This window comes from Mobula birostris, chromosome X (genome assembly GCF_030028105.1).
Source record: "Mobula birostris isolate sMobBir1 chromosome X, sMobBir1.hap1, whole genome shotgun sequence".
NCBI lineage: Eukaryota > Metazoa > Chordata > Chondrichthyes > Myliobatiformes > Myliobatidae > Mobula > Mobula birostris.
In genome coordinates, this window is record NC_092402.1 from 59,281,110 (window position 1) to 59,308,054 (window position 26,945).

Sequence of the window (26,945 nt, forward strand, 5' to 3'; positions counted from 1 at the left end):
AACCGGCAGCACTTCAGACCGCACAGGAGCAACTAAAAGCGATGGGATCATTTTAAAATCGGGGTCTCCGCGTGTGCCAGAATCCTATCATTGAATGCACTTCATACATTCATCCCCCTGTATTTGAAATCCAAAGTTGCGACAGGTGAATAAAGTATCAAATACGTCGTGATTCTTTCCAAGTAATAAACTGCAAGAATGAACTGTGCTCTACAATTACTCACATTTCTCCTATTCAAAATAGTGGATTAGTGAAGAGTCGATTATTAAACAGGTATGCGACGCTTTAAAAAGACTAGATTCAAAGTAACCGATGTTAGCTAGAAAGGCGCTATATTATCTACATGTCCCCCATCTAGAAAAAAAACATAAAGAAACGTTATCTTTAGATCCCGGCCGGTCTTCTAAAGTACCGTAACTTCAGATTCGAACGGAATTTACAAACACAAAGTAACGTTTTTCACAGCAATAGATGCCTGTTCTAGTCTGAGCTTGCGCTGCAATGTTGCAAAAAAAGAAGTTCTGAAGGTGAAGCTTCCTGAAACCCCGAGGACTGAAACGGGAAAAGAGAATGCATACGAGAAACTTTCTTACTGACGCAAATCTTTGATCAGAATCGGTCAAAGTTTGCGATTGTAAATCGTCTCTATTTCTTAAGAAGCCTTGAGTTTGTGACTATACTTTAGCCTTATCTCACCCCGGAATAGGTAGAAATCGGAGAGACTAAGGAACTCTTAAGCTTCGAAACACAAGTTCTTGCAATCCACTCTCGAAAAGCCTTCATAAAACTGCACGAGATATACAACAAAACGACTGTTTCTCCTAGACTGATTCAAAATGAACATTTTGTTTAAAGAGGCATGTGTTATAATTGACTTAACCGTAAATACTTTTTAGCAAAATGCTAAAGTTCACCCAAGGTTTTTTAGTAAGTTAGTAAAACAAACTATTTAGGGGGCTGCTAGTTCGGCTGGAAGGAGGGGCCTCGGTGAATGGGGAGAGCAAGCAAAGGATTGGAGAGTCTCGGGTTACAGCACGGCTGGGGGGCAAGGGGTGGATCGAATTCACAAACAGTGGGGATATACGCAGTCATTGAAGAGTGAGTGCACTTAAAACTGCGGTACCCGGCCCAGAGCAGAGAGCGCTGAGTTTCTGCTGGGGCCCGGTACTGGATACCCTTTTTCACCCGTTCAAGATTGACTTTATGACGGCTCGGTAATCGTGGGACTCCTCTCCTCTCCATCCACATAACAACTCTGCATGTCTAATATTTAGATATGTTCAGGTTTGTGGACTCCCGAACATTAGTGCTGCTTGCAGCAACGCAAGCCATTCTATTATCTGTTGTCAAATGTGAACCCAGAATACGCAGTAAGTATTTTTTTATTCTAAAAAAACGACAGTTTTGCATGTATCGGAGAATTCATATAAAGTAAAAGCATGGTTAGTTTTGGGGAAAAAAACTTTTTCAATTAGAAATTCAGAGTGAGAAGATAACTGTTGAGATAATTTAGCTTTATATTTAAAACGTTTGCGGAGCTTTAAATACAAAGGGGAAGTCATCTGTGAGAATTATTAATTTCCTTGAGATGTGGTACCGATGTGAAATCTTGACACTTTGTAAAGTTAAAAGAAAGGGTTGAATGTTTTTTTTACTCTCGCTGAAGTGAATGAGGCTGGGATGAGAGTGGATTCTGAGATTCAGGAGCAGTGTCAAAGTGTGAATCAATCTCGAGCGGAATGGTTTGAATCAGTAATACCAGATAGAACTGACGATCGGGACACCCCCCCCCCCCCACACACACACACATACATACACACACGTTCATCGACATTCAAAAATGTTGCTTTTAATCTTCAACTTGCAACTTCTGGCACTTTCGGTTAGGATCCAAGAGCAAGCAGTGGGTCGGAATATAAATTCAGCAGGATGTATTAGATGGATAAAATAAATTAAACACTTGGAAAAGAAAATACGTTAAAACGTTCTTAAACTATTTTGAGCATTGAGTGTGCGAGTATCTGGACGAGTATTTCATCTTGGGAGGAATTGTTTGAATTCCCCAGCGAGGGTGCTGATGCTGAGATCAAGAAAATGAAAAAAATACTCGACTGAGAGAAGGGGAAAGGAATGGCTCCTGTGTCAAGTTTTGGCAGACAACTCATAACACAGGCAGTGGAGGCGAACGAGGGGAAAGTTAAAAAAAACTTTTACGGTGGGATGGCGTTAGGATGGATAGAAACTGTAAGGCAGATTGATAGTTGGCTAGGCTGGAGAGGGCTGGTGAGAGGGTGAAGGGGCGGGGAGAGGGGCTCCTCCAGAGAGGCCCAGCCTCGGGATCAAACAAACTTACCCAAGACTCTGACAGACTGCTATTCACGGTAACATTAGCCTCCGGAGAAAGAGGAAATCAGATCACTTGGACCCGCTTGAGCATAATCGAGGAAAATATTCACATTCCACATTGGAGTTGTTTAATTCAACTCAATTCACCAATATTTTAGCCACGAATAGTAGCTAAAGTCATAAATTTATGTTTTATTCCATTTGCTACTTCCTTTAACCTGATTCTGTATCTATCGCAGAATTTAGACGAATCCCACATGTATTTTGAAGCTAAATGCATTTGTCTAAACTCGGCAACGGCAGTAAAAAGTCCAGTATTTTGTAATAAAAAAATTAACAAGAAAGGACGGGTTTCTATGTTACTTGATACGGTCTGTCTTTCCGCCCCGTCGGTTCGCACTTCGGGCGAAGGCAGTCAGTGTCGTTTTACAACCAACCAGCGCCCCGAGGGCTCCAAACATCTATCTCTGATACTTCTGAAAGTTTTAAACACCTGGCCAGGATGAGCCGGATGCAATGCGTCTGATCCTTGGTTGTAAGATTAGAGACTTCAATTTGTAAGCAGAAGTGAAGCTAATTTGAAAGCAGGGAAAGAAAACAAATCTTTGTAAATTTGATTCTCAAAATGAATTAGAATTGCAGTTCAGATGGATTTGGAAATACATAAAAGACTATCCCCTCTTTTAAAAGCTCTTTATATTATAGCGTGGCGAGAAAACACCAATTAGTTACCAAACTTCTGTCTCTTCAGCCCAGGAATACAAGGAACACTTCAGAAAAGCGGAGCTGGTAAACAGTAATATAGAAAGTCTTGCCGTGTGAAAGATTGCAAACTAACCACACCTCGGTACACTTCGGGGCCCCTGAACCAAACCTTCTGAAAGTGAGCTTGTAATTTGTGCAAGAAAACTTTCCACTGTTTTGGAGGTGGACAGTACATTAAAGTTGCTCATTATTTTTCATATATATTCATATTAAGTGCAAATATTTGGAAATAATTTCAACGTAAGGTACTATAAATTCGGTTATTTGTTTCTGGCAGTTGGACTGCATTTAAGATATGCATTGGAATGCAAACAAAATCTGGATGTGAGCAGGTTATGAATGATGCTTTTGTGGCTGTTGTTTGCCTAGGAGAGACTGGGAGTTGTGTGTGTGTGTGTGTTGGATTGATTGCAGTCTCCTTATTATTTATTTAAACTGGTCCCGACAGTAAACTGTGATTCGGCAACTCTGTGTCAATTGAGAATGAAATCTATTCATTCAGTCTGAGGGTCTAGCGGGCTCACACATGGGAGTGAACCGAATTCAAAACGATTAATTGAGATACACTAAGAGGAGAACCTCTGTCATGCCTGGACGGCAATTACTACCTTACATTGACATGTTTCGAATATTGATGCATTACGGTTTGAAAGGCATTGTTACTAATTTTAAACCGTTTTGCATATTCATATATCCACGTTTAATATTCTTATATGCCTAAGATCCCGTTCTTAGTTTCATTCACAATATATAAAAAACACACTGCTCAATCGCACGTCAATTAGCAGTCGAGCTTTGTAACGAGAATATCGAAATAAATGTAGTGGTTTCAACAGCGTAATTGTAAAACCCGTTTTACACCGCGATTTGATTGTTAGTGTTAGGTGTTGTGGGGACAGGGGAGAGTAATTCAATGGGGCCATCTGGTGGTAATTGTGCGCACTTTCTTGAAGCTATTTTCATCATATTGAAAGAATTTAAATTGTGTGTACATTTAGACAATAAATTCAGTTTTTTAAACTTCTAATTAAGATAATTTATTATCAAATACAGACATTTATATACGATATTTGTTATGTATTTTCAAACATTTTAACTATGTTGACATTTTAGCTATGTCTTAAATATTGTTCGGTTCCAAAATAATTAGCATTCAACGAGAAGTTGTTTTACAAATAGATATTTAAATCCAGCAGAGGTGTGCAGAAACTGGTAAATGTTTTACTATGTGTTCTATTTATCTTTTCTCCTCTCCGTCCGTCATTCACTTACAGAAGACCTGCAAGTGAAGTGCACTCAAGAGGGGCATACATATTTTGACAAAGATGTGTGGAAACCCGAGCCTTGTAGTATCTGTGTCTGTGACAATGGGGTTATCCTCTGCGACGAGATAATCTGCGAAGACCTTAAGGATTGTGTTAATCCTGAGATTCCTTTTGGAGAATGCTGCCCTGTCTGTCAGAACGACCGAGCTCCTCCCATCGATCGTAATTTATTTATTTTATTCCTACATAAATAAATTACCGTAAATTTCCCATTTATGGACACAACTGCCAGGGTCCCCCTGGAAAGATTTGTCCATTAGTGGCTGCTATGTTTTTAGGCAAAAAGGTGAAATCTGTATTTTTCTTGTACTTTCTATTTTGTTGTGTTTTTATTCACTGCTGCAGTAAGTTCAAGAAAGTCTGAGTTTTGAAAGATATCCCTGATCAATATAGGGCATTTAGAAAAAGATAATTTTGCAATTAACCCAATTTCTCCAATTGCTGTCTATCAATGCCCCATGTATGCCCACAGAACGCAGTCCTCAAATAAAAGCCATGTTTCAAAGGAAGCCAGATCCAACAGTCACGCTTTACTTTTTCAAAAGCCAATTCCAGCAAATTGCAGCTAAATCTGAAATGTGACTACCAAAGCACCAAATATAGAATACCTGAACTCAGCAGAATAAATATGCAGATCTCAATTATTGTAGCATGTGAATATGCAAATAGCTGCACCCGAGATTAACATCAACAATTCCCATGATTCAATCGGTGTAGCTGTAAAATACACCATAACTTCAATTGGCCACAAGCTTAAAATGAGGGATTTTGCTTCTATATATATATGTGGAAATCACAAATCTCTATGTATAAATGCCAAATGTGCAAGTGTTCTTCCACTTTCCCCCAGATGAGTTGCATACTGTTGGTCACCTGTACCAAATAAGACAAATTCAGGCACAACTCTGAACATTCCTTACTGTTTGCACCTGTGAATAAAAGAAGCAAAAGTGAAGTATAGGATTCTTTTGAATCAGATTATACCTTTTTTTTTGTAAAGAACTATTTGCTGCAAATGTTTAAAGATAGATTCTTAATTATGCTTATCATCTAGTCAAGCCTTAATGACAACAAAGCAATCTTGTTCTGCTAAAAATGCTGACTTTTAGAAGCTTTTTCCCTATTAAATAAATAAACTCTGCTCAAGGATTAATCATTACTTGATAATTTGCATTTAACAGATCATTTTGCTAGCAGATATTTTGACATTCTGATTTATGTTTGCTGTTTTATTGCATTGAATTATGCATACTAAATAGATGTTGGTCTGATGTTTGCAGAGATAAATATTTCTTATCTGGATAGGCAGATATTGCAGTCATACCTCAAATGCAAGGACACACCCTCTGTGCATGGCATTGCCTCTCACCTTTAACGGAAAACAAGGCTGGGTTTTTATAAATACCTCCCACTTAGCTAGGGTAGTACCTGTCAGCCTGTGAATGGCACATTATGTAAATATCAAAAGAGCTCTGATTGAAGATACTATTTAATTTCTTTTTCTTTCCCCATCATACACAGATACAAGAGGTTTGAAGGTAAGATCTCACTATTAATAACCTCATGTTTAGATTGACTTAAGCATCAAATGTACAAGAGTGAATTTTAACTGTAGAATCAAAGTAACATCCTGTTGCATCACCCTAAAACACAGCTTTGTTACCCAGGCCAGGCATATAGGAATATGATCGAGAGCGAATGATTTAATGAACAAAGTCCTTAGTACTGATATCACAACCTGAACCTATAGAAGTGAATATATTTGCACTTTGGATCCTACATGAAATCCTTTCTGGTTCGGTGCAGAAGAACTTTAATCATTGTTGATTGACAAATTTATAGTGATTGCTACTTAGTATGAAGGGTGAGCAGTAAGTTTATTACACAAAACTGGAAAGAGCATGGGTGAAATGTTAACTGACTGATATTTGCCTCTGGTGAAGTGGAATGCAAAGGACAGACTATGATATTGTCTTGAAGCAAAATCAGAAAGCAGCCGCAGGAGTCAGTACAGTATACAGTAATGATGCTCATTAACTCATTTCATTGCTTTTCAAACAACTTTTTGAACAAGTGAACATTCATGTGTAATACAATTCCAGCAGAACATCCTACACTTACCTGAGAACAGTCCTTGACAATGGGCCAAAAAAAGTCCCTAGCACAAGCCTGGGTAGAAATACTGAGACAATATTGATCCACACCTGAGTAAAGTCATTAACTAACTTTGATTGAACCTAACCTGAGGAGTGTCACCAATCTTTTGCACACTACGGCTATCAGTCCTAACCCAAGGAAGGCCACAAACTTTTCTCAGAATGCAGTCTTTAGCATAACTTCCTACTTCTATTGATCTTGCAATTATTAAATGATTGACCTTGCAAGAAGTAAAATTAATGATACTGTCATAAATAATTCTGCCAATCAATTTTTTCCTGTAACTTATAGTCCCACGTTCCCATTAACATCCCCACCATAAACTCTACCACTCACCTAAACTCTAGGACAAATTCACAATGGTCAACTAACCTACCAATCTTTGAGATACGAGAGGAAACCGGAGAACCTGAGGTAGGCCCAAGTTGTCACAGCAAAGTCCACACACAGAATCAGAGGTCAGGCTGGAGCTATGAGACAGGAGCTCTACTAGCAGTGTCACTGTGCTGTTCTGTGCCATTTCTTGATAATAGCAATACTGCGCTGACTACATTCATGATCCTGCCCTGAATATGTTCACTGATCCTGGCTCGAAAACACCCACTGACCCTGCCCTGACCACATCCATGGACCTTGCCCTCATGACACTTGTCCACCTGCCCTGACCACATTCACTGTCCCTGTTCTCTCTACACTCACTGCCCCTACTCTCTCAATACTGACCCTGCTCTCTCTACACTCACTGCCACTGTCCTTTCTACATGCACTGACCTACCCAAAGTATTCATTATATTCTTGCTCTGACCATGGTTACCAACTTTGCCTTGATGACTGTCAATGATCTCAACCTGCCTCAAAGTCTTACCCTATCTTGACTGCTTTTACTAATATTGATCTGAATATGGCTGTTGACACTGCCCTAAGTAGTGTTCCTGTGCTTTTCATGCATTGCACCATTTACTCTGCCCTGAGGAGTCTCAATTTTCTTATAATAACCTTAGACACTGATTTGTGTTGAGAGTTAAATGAATCACCTTTACTGCCCATTGTCATTGACCTTGTCCTGTTGAAGTGTATTTTCCCTTTCCATTGGTCATGGTCCTGTATTGTGAATGAGAATGTCTCAACTCTTTCAATAACATTGCTCCTAGTACCATTTTTGACCTTGCTCAGGTGCAGTCATTGATCCTGTCCTTATTACACTCTCTAACACAGTCCTCAGTAATGTCAGTTCCCCTATTCTGAGCACATAATAGCCCTGAACTTAGTTTAGTCACAAGATAGTACCTTGCGTAGAATTCCCTTGAGTCCAATTGCTGCTGTTTTACATACGCGGTTTTTGTCTTACATACAACTATTGGCACTGCTCTCAATGTATTTCTCAAAAGGAAGAGGCATACCCATTCCGAAAACCCCTGAAGAAAGCTTCAATAACCCTACCCTTTTCTGCCACCTGTTCTTAAAATAGCTGCCATAGTACCAGTAATGTGTTCCAGCTATTGTGTAATTAATGCAAAAAATTATGTGTTCTTGGAAATAGATTAAAATGGAAAATTGTACAATGCATGAACATGTAAATTCTGCACTAAAATACACATTAACTCAATGAAATGAGCTTTATTAGAAACAAAATAATAAAATATTCAGCAGATCCAGGAAGAGAGAAAAAAAGAAATAACATTTCAGGTTGAAACATTCACCCCTTTTATGGAGTATTTCCGGCATTTTATGCTATTATTTCAGATCTTTTCTATTTTCCTAAATTATTTTTAGGGGCAGAAAGGTGAACCAGGGGACATCAAGGATGTAAGTTAAATGCATGTTTTTAAGTATTATTGAAAATTCTATTAATTTCTCTGATTTACTCTGGATCACACTCTTTTACCACACTAGTTGTTGCATTAACTCAATCTGAAGGAAATGGTTGTATATGTTTTTTTTAATTATTTGCTGCAGAATTTATAAGATCAAGACATGAACTAAAAAGATTTACATGAAAGCATTGAAGACTTCACCCAATATCTCTGAATAACCATCAGATTGATCTAAATAATAATTAATGATAACACTTAACTATTTTGAACAACTCAAATGTTAATTTTTAATATTTACTTAACAAGATTTGCAACCTTTCTGAATTATTAATCGAGTAAGATTGATGATTGCAAATCTTGATTTTTTTTCCTTTCTATTTTCCAGGTTGTAGGACCAAGAGGACCTCCAGGCCCACAAGTGAGTGTCATATTTAAAGACTCCTTCAAAATTTAATGTCAACTATTGGAGTTTTAAGAGGCATTTTGAATCTCTTAATTATTCTTCTTTGTTTCTTCCTTAGGGACCAGCTGGAGAACAGGGAATAAGGGGATTACGTGGAGCAAAGGGTGAAACAGTGAGTGAATTTTCTTTTTAATTAGTTTTATGTAATATAATAACTTTGATAAATTCAGTATCTAATGCTATTTGAAGTGAAGCACGATTCAGCAAAAGGAAGTCTCTAAGATTATCAGCACCACCAAGTGGACGTTAAGGCTAAATAATCTCTAACATTATCTCAAAATAAAAAAATAAAGAAAGCACTTCTCTAAATAATAGCACATTCTGATATATCTTCTGTAGTCCTATGCATCATTTTCATTTTCTTTTCTAATCTGGAGGTATTTTTACCTGATTTTAGGGTGCACCTGGTCCCCGTGGTAGAGATGGAGACCCTGGAACACCTGGCAACCCTGGACCACCTGGCCCACCTGGAACATCTGGCATGTCTGACTTTGGCGGAGTAAGTACTCCTCAACCAATAAGAAGTTAACCTGTTCTTCAATGTGCAGCACAGTCCCTCTGCTGCTCTGGTCCAATTTATATCACAGATGCATTTAAGCATTCTATATGTCTTCTCTCTTTAATATTTAAAATTTGTATTTTAATTAGAAAACAACTTAAGATAAAATGGACACATCCATTGAGTCCAATTTGGGGCTTTGTGATTGTCTATTGTCCAGTGTTACATCCAGTTTTTTGTGGGTGTGAAGCTGCCTCAGCACTCCATGAACATGTAAAGGAAAAAAGAGAGCCAAAGCCCAGGTTTTCTATCAAATCGGTTCCACCTTTAAATGGTAGAACTCCTGCACTTTGTACCTGCATACCACAACTTTATTTTAGGAATTTATTTGTCTTGTTGGAGGAATAAAATTCAAGCCATTCCACACTCATCCACATACAGACTCCCCAACTGGAATCAACAGATAATTATTCGACTGAATGTTTCCACTTATGTATCCCAAGGACAATGAGACCATTAGGAATTTATTTGCAAGCTAAGATGAACTAACTCAGCACAGCCAAGGAATAGAACCAGAGCCGTTAATTTTCAGCTGATGAAATGCATTTACCCAAAAGTGCATCACAAGCCTAATGTAAAATTCTGAGCTATAGATCTGAATCTGTCAGTTGAATGCATCTTCTTTTCAGGTTCTTAACCTCCCAATCTCTTTCAATCATGACAGGTCATTTTATTTCAAACTGAGGTTGTCAAAATGGAAACATTAGGAGTATTTCCTAATAAGTGTTGCCTTTTTTTAACTGTAGACCTAACTTTTTTTGGCTGCGGGTGTTTTTCCTTAACAAGATTAAACAATTTCTCATACTGGGATACTGGAGTATCAGCTCCAAATGCTCAGTTTTAGAAGTCTACACAGTACATACGATAGGGACTTTCCACTCATAAGGTTAAGAGTAATGAAATTAGAGAAATATGAATTAGTTGAGCCTGTAACAGCTTTATAAAGAGACAACAGAGATAGAAATGGGAGATGTGAACAGATTCTTTTCTTCCATTAATTATCTGAAAAATGAGCTATCTTGACAATTGAATCAGCCAGCTTAAAAATGTTAAATGTCAAAGAAAGAATCCAAAAGACAAATTTCCATTTATCTCAGACTTGTTAGCAATGTCTCAAAATACTTAGTATACAATGAATTACCAATGTTAAGAAAACACACAAGATTTTTAAAAAAATCTGTCTAATGGCAAGATTGTTATTGTGAGAGAAATGTTTCAAATTTTCTCTGTATGACACAGACTTCGAAAGTGACACCCTAGTGTTGATGGTGTACTTGACTCATAAAATAAACTACAAATTGATGAGTGGCTGGGGTAAGGGTACAATAACAGAAGAGATGGTTTTCTCATTATGTAACTGACGTGATATAATTGAGACCATCTGATATAGGAGCAGAATTAGGCCATTTGGCCCATCGAATCTGTTTTGCCATTTCATCATGGCTGATCCAATTTCCCTCTCAGCCCCAATCTCCTGCCTTCTCCTCATATCCCTTCATGCCCTGACTAATCCAGAATCTATCAACCTCGGCCTTAAATATACCCAATGACTTGGCCTCTACAGCCACCTGTGGCAATGAATTCCTCACATTCTCCACTCAGAAATTCTTTCCCATCTTCGTTCTAAATGGACGTCCCTCTATTCTGAGGTGTATTCTCTGGTCCTAGACTCCCCACCACTGGAAACATCCTCTCTACTTCCACTTAATGTATGTTAACTCTTCTTTTGTAAATAAAATGAACACCTTCCTCTGTTCTGCCTGACGAAGTGCCTCAGCCTCAGTTTCTCACTCCCCACTTTGTGTGGCATGAATGCCAATTTCCACCATTTTAGGGATTATTTTGCAAACTAGGCTCACATGCACTAAAAAATGATTGGAACTACACAATGTATATTATATCAGACCCAACACAGAGTGGGAGACTTGGTCTCAACTGTCCAGGTTGGAAGCCAGATTCCCTGTGGCTAAAGAATAAAATGCAAATTCACTAGATTCACTATTTCCCTGATAAATACCCCCAAACAATGAGTTGAGATTTTGCAACATTGCTGTGATGTTATGCATGTGGACCTAAAGTTTAAGATTTTTCACTCTGGTGTTTCTGCATAAGATAATCATTTTAAGGTGATGAAGCACAGCCATCTAACTAATGTGAATTTTGTTTTACTTCAACAGAACTTTGCTTCTCAGGTAGCGGCAGGGTTTGATGAGAAAGCAGGAGGCGCTCAAATGGGTGTTATGCAAGGACCAATGGTAAGAAAGGCATTTACCTCCTAGCAATATTCAAGGAGTGTCAAAATTGTATTTGTCAGATACCTCTGGTCTCTTTTGATTGTAATGAAATAAATAGGTTTTAATAAAACAATTAATATTTCCGCGCATATAAGGCTAGGTATCCAAATCCAGCTACATAATGAGATGGTATATGCAATGTTAAACTAGTACCTATTTTGTGTGCATCCATCAATTCCTATTTATAGAGATAGATAGATCCATTTCTTTGCCTTCTCATTCTGCTGGTTTATGCACATATTTTGCATCCACTTTTATACCCCTGTTTATTTTGTTACCCAAATTTATTGCCTTTTATTTTTCCGGGCAGTATCAAACAGCTTACCCTGTGGTTACTCATTATACTAAGACGTGCAGCTTCCTGTGCCAATTGACGGACCCAGTCACAGGTTCCTTGTGCAACTATTTTCCGATTTCTATCTGTATTCAAAGCTCAAACGCATTCTGTCACCTTACATCACAGAAGCTTTAATTTTCATATCCGCTGCAGTGCTTTTGGCCACATATAAGGTTCAGGAGTTTCTGCTTGATTATGCTGACTACTTTCAGCACAACTCACCCAAAATCAGCAAAGGATTGAAAAATTAAATTCAAAATAAGTGGGGAGATATTCTTGATGGGATTGCTCTGACGGTCAGCATTGATTCAATGGGCCAAATGGCCTCCTGTGTCATAAGTACATATGACACGAGAGATACATACTTTGAGCAAGTGGAGTTTCAGTAGAATTTTCACCTAGATGTAAAAAAAAATTATGCTAAATGCTAACACCAGCACAAAAGTAGCTTAATCCTAGATTATATTAATTACTGTTGCAAGTTTCAGCTAATTGTGACATTTACAGGCCTTCAAAGAGGGTTTTAAATTTCATCCATATTTTGGGTGCATTTTAGAAGTTTTTCTTAACTTATTAAGTTGCTAATAAATGTATGGCAATGTGTACTGGTAAATGGTTCTGCATTGGCTTTAAAATAATTTTCACCTATTCAAAATCAGCTTACTCAGTTTTTAAAAAAGTTCCTCATTGTGCTGACTTCGGGCAGATTTTACATTCAGCAACATGTAAATAAATTTGAGTGGAAAGCAGAGGTGTAAATACTTAACAATAATAGAAATAATAGGCTATTTATTCATCTTAAAGTTACACTAAAGTTCAAATGCCTCTTTTGGAATTTGTACGTTTTGCTGAATGTTACCATTACTTCTCCTATCTTATGTTATGAAACTGTTATATATCTATATATTCTGTCTACTAGATCTATTTTCAAACAGTTCAATAAACTCTCAATTTTTGGGGGGGACCTTCAGTACAGCTTAAGATTCAAAGACATTTTGGTTTTCCACTGAATTTGATTCCAACAAATTTCTCCAGTCTGCCCATTAAAAACCATTCAGGATATATTTAACACAATCAAATCCAGGTTATCAATTGACTCTTACATTGCTTAATCCAATCTGAACTAAATTTTGTTATTGCTGGCATATCTAGATATGCTTATTCTGATCCTTAGTTTTCCCAGTGATTGTATTGTTTGGCTATGCAACTGCTACTTGTCATTATTTATCATTCCAACTTGTAAAAATATTCTTAGAATAGGATAATTTCAGTAAACTAATTTCTTTAGCAGAGGAATGGGGATCCAAGATGGAGTTACAGCAATGCTCCATGATAATCGAGGATGGGATTACAGGTACTTTCCACAGGGCTCAGGGGAAAAGGACGAGCAATGTGCCGATGGGATTATGGTATAGAGATCACAAAGACCCATGTGATCTTGGGATAGGATTCACAGCAATATCCTACTGGAATCACTGGCTCAGATTTAATGCTATTCTAATACATTCAGAGACCAGGATTAATGTTGTACTGGGATCATGGTATCCCATTTTGACGATAGGAATTAACAATATTCCATTGAGATCATGGAATAGAGATCAATGTCCACTGGAATCATAATAAAGGGACACATTTCCCACCAAGATGATGAGATAGAGCTAGGTGGTGTCTCACTACAACCTCAAGGTAGGGATTGCTAATAACTGACTGGGATCATGGACTAGGATTCAGTAATGTCTCACTGGAATCATAGAATAGTCATCAACAATGACCCTCTCAGATAATATCATAGGGATCAGTGCTTCTCCATTGGTACCATGGGAAAAGGATCAGCAAAGTCCAACTGGGATCAGTGATTTTCCACTAGGATCATGGGATAGAGATCAAGGTTGTCCCACTCCAATTCTGGACTAGGTATTAGTAATACAAATTGGGATACAAATCAAAGGTGTCCCATTGGGATTGATAGGATAGGAAAATAGTTTTCCATTAAACTCCCATTAGAATTGTGGGGTGGGAAGCAACAATGACCCATTGGCATCCTGGGATAGGATTCAGTATTATTTTGCTGGGATCAATGAATAGGATAAGCAATGTCTGACTGAGATTACTTAGCCATGTTCACTGATGTCCCTTAGAATCATAGGGTGTGGATCAGTAATGCCACACTGCATGGATGGGAAAGAGACAAGTAATGAGCACTGTGACCTTGCAAAGAGATTAATGATATGCCTCCGAGATCATGGACGTGGTTCACCAGTGTGCTGCTAGGATCATGGGATTGGGTTGGAATGGTGTCCTACTAGTGTCAGAGAATAAGGATGAACATTGTTCCACTGGAATCATGGGTTAGAGATCCGAAAAGTACCACTGGTCTGAAAGGATACAAATAAGCATTGTACTATTGGGGTTATAGGATGGAGATCAAGAATGTTCCATTGCAATGATGAAATAGGCCTGAGCAATATTCCACTGGGATTGTGGATATGGTGTATCACTGTTACCTTATTATCATGGGGAGGATTCAGCAGGGTTCTACTAGGGTCACATGAGTCATCTATGTCCCACAGCAATCATGAGATAGAGGTAATGAATGCTCCACTGGGATCATGGGATAGGGATCCGCAAAGTACTAGTGGGATTACGGGACAGGGATGGGCAATATCCTACTGAGAAATTGAAATAGGGAGATTTTCACTAAAGAGATCAGCTAAGTTGCACTAGGATCATACCTAACAATTTATTTCTGGCACCTCAGGATGGGGATCTTTATGTCCCACTGGAGTCATGAAATTGGGATCAACAGTATCCCACTAGGATATCAAAATAGGAAGAACAGTGTCTCACAAGGTCATATAGCAATGATCAGCAATGTCCCACAGGAGTCAAGGGATAGAGATCAGCTGTGGTTCATTAGGGTTAATATGTCATAGAAGGAGGCCATTCAACCCATTAAAGTCTTGCTGGCTCTCAGGGAATTCCACCAATCCCATTCCCTCAGCTATTTACCCAAAACTTAGTCTCTCTTACATGCTCTGATTTTCCTGTCATTCACTTACACTAGGTTAGTTACAGCGGCCGACCTACCAACCCACACACCTTTAGGATGTGGGAGGAAACTGAAGCATCCAGGGGAAACCCACCCATTCACAGGGAGAACATGAAACTCCACACAGACAGTACTGGAGGTCAGGATTGAATGCAGATCTCTGGAGCTGGGAGGCACCTGCTATGGCACTGTCCTCTGAGTGATAGGAATCACCAGTGTCTCACTGCGACAATTACATAATGGCCAGCAGTGTCTTCCTGAGATTATGGGCAGGGATTTGCAACCCTCCTCTAGGAACATGTCATTCGAATCAGCTGTACATCACTGCAATCATTAAGTCACTCAAAATATCGGTTTGAGTTCAACAATATCCCAAAGGAATCATGGGATAAGATTCAATCATGTTCCTCCAGGATTGTGGGATAAGGTTTTACTAAATCTGATAGAACATTAGACAAGGATTATCAGTGTCCCATGTGAATATGGGATAGAGATTAAATGTGTCCCACAGACATCATGGGACAATGATCATGTCTCCCACTGGGATCATGGGATAAGAATCATCAAGAATCCCTCTGGGATCATAGAACAGAGATCATGGAATTAGGTTCAGCAGTGTCCCACTGATGTCATAGGAAAGGTATTATCTGTGCGCCAATGAGATCATGGGATATCGGTAAGCAATGATTATCCCTTAAGGTCATGGGATAGAGTCACCAGTACCATAAGATAGAGACTAGCAAAGTTTCACTGGTATCATGGGAGAGAGTTGCAACAGTGCCCCTTTGATTTATGAGTCAAAGATTAATACTGTCCCAGTGAGATTGATGGATACAGTTAGAGTGGTGACCCTCAGTGAGAGATAAGCAAATCCCACGGTGGTCATTGGATGAGGATCATCATCTCTCACCTGAGTCATGGGATTATAGTCATACAATGCCTCCTTTTACTTCTACTACCAACGTGCCTAGTTTCTTTTTCATCCTTTCTAGATTAGCCTGAAGTCTTGTAACCATATTCTTGATTTTATTGGTGGGACTTGCCAAAGTCCAGAAATAAAATTTGTCCCTTGAGAGAATTGAATAATTTTGTTTGTAGCACTTTCTATGCATCATGAAATATTTCTGTTACTATACAGGCATATTTACCTGACTCTCCTTGAGTGTCTTCTTTGATTCACCTTATATACCTTTACTACATCCTGACCTAATTATGCCTTTTAAACTATTTTGATTCAAGCACTATTCCTAGTTGCCCCAGGATTTTTCTTTCTGTATCCTTTTTAAATTCCTCAGTCTGTGCCTTAGTCCCACAACATTCCTCTTTGTGTGATCCTTTTTAAGACATTGGTGTTAATCCTTAACAAAGCCATGTTTTTGCTGACATTCCTGAGCTCTTATTTTGTTTCTGTTGTGACTGGAGCTGTTGTACTCAACTGTTGTTAAATTGTAGCTGCCTCAGGAATGCTTTCAGTAATTTTTGTACTTTGTGTTCTTTTCATGTATGTAACCTTCCTCAGCATTGCCAGTCTGTATCACATTTGCAGACCTTTCTTGCCCTTCTTTAGCGTTCATGCCAGTGATGCCATTGTGGCTTTGTACCATTTTCAGTTATGATAGCATCCTCTTTATAATCTGTCATTAGTGTTTGAAATCGAATGATGTTTAGGAACTTACAATTTCACTGAAGTTATCCTGTTAGAAGAACACCAGTAATCTCTGAAACATGGTTAAAATGGTTTTCATACCATATGAGCTTGACACTCAAATACACACTATAGCGCACAGGTGGGAATTCATCCTGTATGAAACAAATTTCAGAAGCAGCTATCAATGAACAAATGTTAATACATCATGCATTAAGGTCATCGAATCAAGGATGAGTTTTACCATCGCTTCTGTTCTTTCCAGAGTAGTGCAACTATAATAGCATATAATATAGTGTGTGGCACTGTATATTATGCAAAATTATGGACTTATGTCTTTATTAACTAATTCTGCCTTTCACTTGCAGGGCCCCATGGGACCCCGAGGACCCCCAGGACCCACAGGTGCTCCCGTAAGTATTGATGTTCTGACCCTATTTTGTAGTAAGTGTATAATTGCCAAATTAAGAATGGGACTACTTCGAAGGAATTAGATTTAAAATATATTGCATTTTAGTTCTCATGATATTTGTCACTAATGGGTTTATTATGTTGACAGGGTCCTCAAGGTTTCCAAGGACCTCCTGGAGAACCTGGTGAATCTGGTGCTGCTGTAAGTATCCCAGATAACATTGATTGGATCAGTTTTTTTTCAGATTTAAGAAGGAATGTGCTTAAGTAAAAGGGGAAGTAACTGCCTCCTTACTATGGGATAACTTTGAAATTTGAAGTGTAATAACTTATCTCCAAGGAAAAAATATCTGTTGTGTCTGCTGAGAACTCTGAAATGTTGTCCCATGAGCAACTAGGCAATACAGGCTTGGAAGATCTCTGTAAAATTCCATGCCATGGGAAATGGGTAGTGTAATGGGAATATCTGTTGGGGATCTGTAGTTAATAATGGGAAATGAGTGGAATAGTAAATTTACATATGTTAAATATATCTTTGGCTGTTGATTGAGTTTGCATGTGATCTTTATCATTTGGGAGGTGGGGCAGGGAGCTGTCATGTCTTGGTCCTAGGTTAATGTCTTTATGTGATTCCCTCTTGTAAATGACTGTTTCTTTATTACAGGGTCCAATGGGTCCCCGTGGTCCTCCCGGACCTTCTGGTAAACCTGGTGATGATGTAAGCATTTGATTTAATTGTCAGATTTTTCATTTGATTTGGACAGCTCTTCATGGTTTCGCGCAGGAGGACTAACAATGTGATTCAATTTATCCCACAGGGTGAGTCTGGCAAACCCGGAAAATCAGGTGAACGTGGACCCCCAGGACCACAGGTACAGTGGAATTGTGATCTAAATTTCAAACTGAGCAGATATCTCTGCACTAAACCAGCTCACAGGTGTGCTTGTCCGTGTGATAGTATCCAGATAGACATCATAAAATGATGCACAAGAACTAGAAATTCAAGTGAGTCAAGGCTGATCCATTTCTGGAATCTAGGAAAACTAAAGTAACCATAGTATCTAACTAGAGCTCTTCAAATTGTGCTAATTCCACTGAAAGTACTGACCCCAATGGTTGAGCTATTTTTCTCCTTCCTCTATTATCTAGGCAAACATTTCTTTCCCATTTACTGTCTCCAATGTGTATTTTTCATTCCCAGTTATATCTTTATTTCATATTTCAAAATCTCATTAAAGTCATCTTAGTTACTACATGCCTAGGTATGCTAATAATTTACAAAGCAATATTACAGTACTCATACTATATCTTAAGACAGGCCAGTATTGAGGTGCCATGGTAGCATAGTGGTTAGCATGACACTATTACAGCTCGGGGTGTCAGGGTTCAGAGTTCAATTCTGATGTCATCTGTAAGGAGCCCATATGCCCTTCCCATAAGTGCGTGTGTTTCTTCGGGATGCTCTGGTTTCCTCCCACAGTCCAAAGACATACCGGTTAGTAGGTTAATTCGTCATTATAAATTGTCCTGTGATTAGACTGGGATTAAATGTGGTGGGTTGCTGGGCTGCTCATTGGGCTGGAAGGGCCTTCTCCATGCTGTGTCTCTAAATAAAAAGCATTCACATGAGTAGTTATCCAATACCTCCAGTGCACTGTTTACATGAAGGCATATCATGTTGTATTTACTTAGCACATAACATTCAGTATAGGCAAGAATCTTTTGGCTACTAAACCAGTATACTAAGCATGAAGCATTCTGTTTAGGTCTTAGTGTTACCAAAGGGCATTATTAGGCCAAGCTGTTTCATATATTAATCATAAATAAAAATTAGTATTGAGAATATTTTGTTCCAAAATGAATCAATTATTTTATGCTCTGAAAATTAGTTTCCTTCTTATTAAAAAACATTACAACAGGGAATATTAAGTGTCCAAACAAACTGATTTCCATAATGAATAGCTTTAATTTGCTGAACTTCTACCTGACCGTTTACTTTTCTTGTTTATTTTACCAGGGCGCTCGTGGTTTCCCAGGAACTCCAGGTCTTCCAGGAGTCAAAGGTCACAGGGTCAGTACCTCAGTCATCATTGCTAGTTGGGAGATCCGAAAATGCTAAGGATGTAATACGTTAATATCTTTTTTTTACAAAATCAATAATCAATTAAGTAAAAACCTATGTTTCAAAGCCAGATATATTACTACCTTTATTACATTAAATTAAAATAATTTTGACTTATATATGTTATTTTATTATTGTACCCTACAGGGTTACTCAGGTCTTGATGGTGCAAAGGGTGAAACCGGTGCCGTAGGTGCAAAGGTACAGAAAATACACAGTATTTCATTGAAGTGTAACTCTACTGTCAGATTTGGTATTCTGAAGCCTGTATCTTCTCGAATTCTTCTCTGAGCTAAGATGTTCCACACTCAATAGGCCTGCTCAGAATGAGCCTGTTTGAGACAGGGCTGATTGCAATTTGGGAAAGGCTGGTACAGAAATGTGCCATTTTTGGATAGGGCAGGTCAAATATGGGATGGATCTTACTATATATAAATATGTTTGATTCTGGCCGTTTTGTATATGGGGTAACAAGTGTTAAAAAAAACCCTGAGATAGGACAATATGAAATATATGGTTCAGCAGATGTATATCTGGTAGTTTAGTGAAACATGAGCCAAATGTCAATTGTGGCAGTTTATGCTTAAACTAAATCAATGCCTCGTCACAAACAGGATTCAAACCTGTGCAAGGAGTTCCCATTGGATTTCGAGTCCAACGCCTTAACCACTCGGCCATGGTGACTGGTATTATTCCCAGTCTGGAATAAGCCTATGATGTAATGTTTTATTCCAGGATAGGCTTGTGACTGAATATCCCTTTGTGGGATATATCAGTATTAAATTATTTCAGTGTGTTCTGATCTAGTCTGTGTCGGCCCTCTGGTCACTTTAGCAGTGGGCATAGTTTTTCACTGCTCGCAGCAAGTAAAGCATGCATCATTGCAACATTTCTCTCAGGTGGACACCTGAAAGGAATTCAGCTTAGAAACTGAGTGTCACCCTTATTTAGTGTACTCAATAGTCAGTCACGCCTTTAGCCTGAACACCCAGAGGACTCCAAAAATTCTGAAATTAGGAAAATTTACTTTTTAAACATTGTTGAGGTAGTTTCCACCAGATTCCTGCAACGAAGTACAATCTGAACAGTTCCTAATTCCAGCGGCCCGAGAATTTTATAGATGCTGTTTATTATTTGCCACTCAGAATCTTGAGACATGAGTCAGTGCACTAAAGTCTAAACTAACAGACTCCATAGAAGTCAGATTTGAGTTCAGTGCATGTAGCACTCCCTTCCTTCCCCTCTCCACCCAGGAGCTTCACCATGCCCTACCCCAATAGTCAGCATAGATCAAGCCTTAGACCATAAGACCATAAGACATAGGAGCAGAATTAGGCCGTTCAGCCCATTCCATCATGGCAGATCCCAGATACCACTCAACCCCATACACCTGCCTTCTCACCATATTCTTTGATGCTCTGACCAATCAGGAAATAACCTACTTCTGCTTTAAATATACCCACGGACTTGGCCTCCACCACAGTCTGTGGCAGAGTATTCCACAAATTTACTACTCCATAGCTAAAAAAAATTCCTCCTTACCTCTGTTCTAACGGGTGGCCTCTCAATTTTGAGGGCTGTGCCCTCTAGTTCTGGATACCCCCACCATACCCACCTTATATCGACCTTTCAACATTCGGTAGGTTTCAATGTAGAGTTGCCAACTTTCTCACTCCCAAATAAGGGACAAAGGTAGCAGTCAAATACGGGACACTTGTGTTTACCCTGAGAAAGACTACCATGACCATGAAGCCTTGCGCGGGCATCTGTGTGCGCATGCGTGATGTGCACATACGTGACGTCTGCATGTGTGTACATGCTGATTTTTTTCTACAATCAGTCTTGATTTAATCTTCCAGATTCTATTAAGTGAAACTACACTGTACATACATTATTTCTACTTTATATAGGCTGTGTATTTATCATATCATTCCTGCTTTTACTATATGTTAGTGTTATTTTAGGTTTTATGTGTTATCTGGTATGATTTGATAGGTTATTTTTTGGGTCTGGGAATGCTCAAAAATTTTTCCCATATAAAGCTTCTTCGCTTTATGCCATTTCCGTTTATAAACAGTTTCGTAGGAACGCTCTACCTTAGCGGGGGAAATACCGGACAAGGACAGTCCCATATGGGACAAACCAATTTAGCCCAATATACGGAAAGTCCTGGCAACCCTATTTCAATGAGATCCTCACACATTTTTCTAAATTCCAGTGAGTACAGGCCCAAAGCTGTCAAACGCTCCTCATATATTAACCCCTTTATTCCTGGAATCATCCTCGTGAACCTCCTCTGGACTCTCTCTAATGACAATACATCCTCTCTGAGATATGGGGCCCAAAACTGTTGGCAATACTCCAAGTGTGGCCTGACTAGTGTCTTATAAAGGCTCAGCATTATCTCCTTGCTTTTATATTCTATTCCCTTTGAAATAAATGCCAACATTTAATTTGCCTTCTTTACCACAGACTCAGCCTGTAATTTAATCTTCTGGGAGTCTTGCACAAGGACTCCTAAGTCCATCTGCACCTCTGATGTTTGAACCTTCACCCCATTTAGATAATAGTCTGCACTATTTTTCCTTTTAACAAAGTGCATTATCCTGCTCTATGCTGTAAGTAGCCCCAAACCATGGTGCCCCGGGTTCATCACTTAAAGAGAGCTGCAATATGTATTGTGAGACCCAACAATGATATGTGAAATCAACAGACAATTAAAAACTCTGTAGGCAGATGCAGACAGCAATATATAAAGGTCCTAAATGGACTCATTAATTGATGTCTCCTTTCTGACTTGCTGCTTGTTTTACTGGAGCAAGAAAATGAGACACGCATTACACATTATTGTTCCAACTTCTGCTTGTAAGACAGAGATTGGTGTGCACATTGATGATGTCATCATATGCACAAATGATGTCATACAAGGATCAGCAGCACAAAAGGAAGTTGTACCTTAAAGTGCCCAGCCCAGATTCCCAGTGGATATAAGTTCTAGCACAACTATTCACAAAAACATTCATAAAATGACTGTTATACACATAAAAGGAAAATTATGTACTTCAATTTAAATGATCTCAGACCTAAGTGCTTCAGAGTCAAGAATTAATGGTAGTACACAAAAATCAAGGGTGACCATAAACGTCACCCATTTAATCTGTAGTACAAAACCAAAGGTATTGTGCAGACTGGAAAAAGTAATTGCTTTCAGATTAATTAACTATACTAGTCTGAAAAATCTCTGTCCCTGAAGCTAATTAGGCTTTATTAACTAACATAACTTATAAAACACTTGAGATGGGCTTTCCAAGATTGTTGGAGCCATATAGTGAGTGAAGTTGGTGCATCTTGAGTGGCAAAAAGGATGGTGCTCCAGAACAAGTAAGAAGAGGAGTGGATCATAACTAGTTTCATTTTGAAGAACTAGTTCAAGTGTGAGGTATGGTGGGTTGGATTTATCTATCATGAGAATCATATTGGGATGAAAGTAGAAATCATAAATTAAGTAGTGCCAATTTTGTGCTTAATGTCAGGCATCCACTCCTGTAATAATGGGATCAACATTTTTGAATGATGCTTAATATCCTGTTTTTAGCCACATTATTACCATTAACCATTCTGAAATTAATAACCTTTCTCCATACAGGGTGAAGCTGGTGCTCCAGGGGAGAACGGATCTCCTGGTCCCATGGTAAGTGCCTGTTTTCCTTTTAACCGCAGGAATATTTTTATTATATAAAACCATAAGGCAACTCATTTTAAACTTCTTGCAAGATTTATTGTGATAACTCCAAATACTAATTTTTATTGTATAAAAATGTCATAAATTGCATCAGCATTAAAACAGCGTCACTTACTTTACTAGCAGGAAATGTTAACTGTAGAGCTCAAAGAAGATGCTTTCTTTTCTTGACAGGGTCCACGTGGTCTACCTGGTGAGAGAGGTCGTCCTGGGGCACCTGGTTCAGCTGTAAGTACAACTATATGAATATAAATACTGGACCATAAAGTCCAATTCACACAGTATGCATACAGTTTACATCAATCAGTACATGTCACAAATTTCATACTCATAGGTTTAAATCTGTCCAAACATATTACCCTGTTTTGAAACCATAGTAGACCCAAGAAGGAGAAGAAACAAGGGAGCAGAACTAAGGGGAAAGTCCATATATAGACCAGGGTAAGGGAAGGAGGTCAGATGAGGAAAGGCCAGTTGAATGGGAATAAGAGGAGAGCTGTTTGAAAAAGCCAGCTCAAGCATGTTAGGTTAAATTGTGTAAAATTTGGTAGTTACAATTTAACGTAGTAAACACAGGAATTATCTCCATTCTTTCACAGTTGATAGAAATGATAGCTACTTTTATTTCATACTTAATCAAATCTTTTAAATTTTGCAACTATTTTGGACTTTAAAATAATTCACCAATGTGCTCTTGCATCAAAACCGATCTCTAATGTTGACCCTACCTTTTTGTTTCACAGGGAGCACGTGGCAATGATGGTCTGCCTGGTCCAGCTGGTCCTCCCGTGAGTATCTTAGATATGGATATAGGAACATGATAATTAGAAGTGGGAGTAATCCATTCAATATCTCAAGCCTCTTCCACTGTCTAATAAGATCATGAACTGATGTGACTTTAACCTCGACTCTGCATTCTTTTGTAACATGGCAACCTTTCATTCACTTACTTAATAAAAATCTATCCACCCCTCCTCAAAAAAAGTATCAAAGGCTCTGCATCCACCACCCTTTAAGAGAGTTTCAAAGATTCATGACGTTCTGAAAGACAAAAAAATGCCTAATTTCTGGTTTAAATTGGTGGTCATTTGTTTGTAAACAGTGACCCCTAGTTCTAGATTCTCACATAAGAGGAAACATCCTCTTTGTTATCTACCCTATCAACATCCTTCAGGGGGCAGCCCGCTTTATTTTCCTGAACTCCAATAGATACATGTCCAGCGTCTACTACAGTCAACAATTTAACCAAGTACAAATACTGTTTTGTACTGTTTACTAAAATTATTATCTAGGCAATTTTACCAACTTTCTTTCATAAAGGTGAAACTTTCTATTGTTAGTATCAAATTATTTGTTTAATTGTTAAGTTTCAGTCATGACAATACAATATGTAATAGAAGTTTTACTCAGCTCAAACAATAAAGTAGAGCACTCCAGAAATGAATAGGTTAAAAATAAAGAATTTTATATTAGCTCTACCCTCTCCATCACCCTGCCCCCAACTCCAGTTTCTCTAAACTGGAGCATTCAAATCCAATGGCGTCCAGTAACCTTTGGATCGCTAAAGATAAGGAACAATTATTTTTGTGTTGTTTCTTACTATTGCTAATTCTATTCAGACAATGTATTTTTGTCTCTGTTTTGTAACCGATTCCCATGTCTTTTCCCTTCAGGGTCCAGTAGGTCCTGCTGGGTCTCCCGGTTTCCCAGGTGCTCCAGGATCTAAGGTAAGTGGAGGCAGCAGGAGGTAATCGCTCAACCTATTAATTACTGCTGACACCCTGAATAGACAGCAGCACTAATGACATTCCTCTGTGAGAGTTGGTCTGAATACAAAAATTTGTCGGGGCCCCTTCTTTCCCTTCTTTCCCTGCACCCGCCCTCTGTTTTCTGGTTCAGAACAGAGAAGGAATGAGAGAGAGAGAGAGAGACACACACACAGAAAAAGAGACAGGGAGAGAGAAAGGGAGAGAGAGAGGGCAGGGGGGGAGGTTTGGCAGGATAACCAAAGGGCAGGAATTCCAGGTTCTGTGAGCCACAAGCTGATTAAATAAAGCAAGCCTTTGAGCTGGGAAGTCACTAAGAGCTGCACAGAAAGAATTTGAGGCCACAGGCAACATTCTTTCTCCAGTTCATGACACTCAGGGGACAGTAAGGCATGAGGTAGGAAATTTGCATTGACAAGTGAGATTTACTTACATCCACCTGCAGGATAGGCATTTGGAATACTTGACTGGGCCTGGACTTAAAGGTTTTAAACCCCCATGCTGTTTGAAAGACTTTCAAGAAGCTGTTACGCTGAAAGGCTGATCAAACACTCAAGCCTGAAACAAGATGGTATTTTTCCATCAGATAACTTATCCATTATCTTTTAACCTGGGCCAGTGATCAAGGTTATATACGTACAGAAATGTCCTATTTTGTTTAACTTGAACAAAATCCCTGCCTTGCCTTTTTCTCTGTCTTGTCTATAGATAACATCATGTCTTAAAATGTATCATGCTAAAGTAGCTGCTATTTAAAATGCTCTTAGAAATATTCCTCACAAAATTATCTAGTTAGATAAAATTATTGGTGCTGTGTGCAAGGAACTTGTGTAAAGCTCAAAATAAAGCTCCAGCAAAAATAAGATGCTTTTGACATTTGAGGCACAAGTGAGCATACATTGTCAAAAGGCAAGTGAGTTGATTTATAGCACAGAAAGCTCAACCAGTTTTATAGATACCTGGGCATATTGAGAGGGAGAATGGAAGCAAATAATAAAAGTCAGAGATGGCACAATAGACTTAAATGGACAAAAGGGATATAATCCTGTGCCATTCCACTTCCACCAAATGCCCCTCCTTCCACTCATCCTGACACAGCAAAGTTAAGAAAACTGTATTAAAATACACATTGTGAGATGTCTCATCATTCACTTCATACTGCTGAGATGAAACAAGTTTATGTAGCGGGGAATGTTATTAAAAGCAAGACAAAAGACAGGATAAGGAAGAGTGAAGAGAACGTCTCATTGTATAATATGCACTTATAACCTTTGTCCCATTGTTTCAACACAAAGTTAATTACAAATAATAGTTCCATTATGTTGTTCCAATTTTGCTGACAAAACGAGGTAGCTAGATAGCGTTAATGACCTTGCACTCAGCTATCACTCTCCTACAATTCAAAACATGCAAAGGCACATTGCTCAGGAGTCAGCTATGGCAGTGCGTTTTGCATTTAGTATCCACAAAGCCACCAGATGCGGGTTGTGTTGCTGCTTTAGAATATCTATCACAAACTATTCCATACCCATACTGACTCCCTATTCTCATTGTTATCTGTCTGAAACTGAATTAGACACAACCTTGCTGACAAATTTGACCTCAAGATGATCTTTGGACCTTACATCAGCACAATCACTTAAAAAATGCTTATTTCCACCCTGAGACGTCATCTGGTGTGTCCCACCTCAGCACACCTTCTCCTGAAACACACCCCAAGCCTTATGAGCTCTTGGACTAATGCACACATGGTACACTTCTTTGTTCTATCCTTTACACATTAGGTTAACCAACACTCTGCTGCCTGAATCCTAACTTGTTCAAAGTACTGTTCACCCATCATCCCAGTGATTGTGTCTTAAATTCAGCATTCGTATTGCTCTAATGTTAGATTTGATATCAGCATTAACCAACCACCCACTTGATTCAATGTTCCTGAACACCCAGCTGATTGTTCTTTGAACGACTGCTGTGTTCACACTTCATGTGGGTGTTTATGACTTCTTCCAACTGAAGCTTGACAGATGCATTGTTGCTTTGTAAAGTTACCAGTGAGAACTCTGTAATTACACTGTGTGTAGTTTAGATGATGTAACCAAACAACATTGCCTTTAATACACTGCAAAGAGGCATTAACTACCATCAATAA

General features: G+C 38.7%; 1 protein-coding gene and 1 non-coding gene across 3 annotated transcripts in view; one reads left to right on the plus strand and one right to left on the minus strand.

The window, feature by feature from the left end:
* Positions 1-1,128: 1,128 nt before the first annotated feature.
* col2a1a (collagen, type II, alpha 1a) overlaps positions 1,129-26,945 on the plus strand; it is a 93,499-nt gene continuing 67,682 nt past the window's right edge. Inside the window, exons 1-18 of one of the 2 annotated variants that reach the window (XM_072248820.1) lie at positions 1,129-1,371; positions 4,387-4,599; positions 5,959-5,975; positions 8,368-8,400; positions 8,794-8,826; positions 8,930-8,983; positions 9,269-9,370; positions 11,608-11,685; positions 17,124-17,168; positions 17,315-17,368; positions 17,831-17,884; positions 17,985-18,038; positions 19,184-19,237; positions 19,436-19,489; positions 22,935-22,979; positions 23,205-23,258; positions 23,774-23,818; positions 24,704-24,757. In XM_072248820.1, coding sequence (XP_072104921.1) covers positions 1,278-1,371; positions 4,387-4,599; positions 5,959-5,975; positions 8,368-8,400; positions 8,794-8,826; positions 8,930-8,983; positions 9,269-9,370; positions 11,608-11,685; positions 17,124-17,168; positions 17,315-17,368; positions 17,831-17,884; positions 17,985-18,038; positions 19,184-19,237; positions 19,436-19,489; positions 22,935-22,979; positions 23,205-23,258; positions 23,774-23,818; positions 24,704-24,757 — 1,137 coding nt within the window. In that variant the 5' untranslated portion in view covers positions 1,129-1,277. The remainder of the gene's footprint in view (positions 1,372-4,386; positions 4,600-5,958; positions 5,976-8,367; positions 8,401-8,793; positions 8,827-8,929; positions 8,984-9,268; positions 9,371-11,607; positions 11,686-17,123; positions 17,169-17,314; positions 17,369-17,830; positions 17,885-17,984; positions 18,039-19,183; positions 19,238-19,435; positions 19,490-22,934; positions 22,980-23,204; positions 23,259-23,773; positions 23,819-24,703; positions 24,758-26,945) is intronic. The other variant, XM_072248821.1, reaches the window with a different exon arrangement.
* trnas-cga (transfer RNA serine (anticodon CGA)) lies at positions 19,891-19,972 on the minus strand. Its single transcript has one exon. It is a non-coding gene; the product is annotated as a tRNA-Ser (tRNA).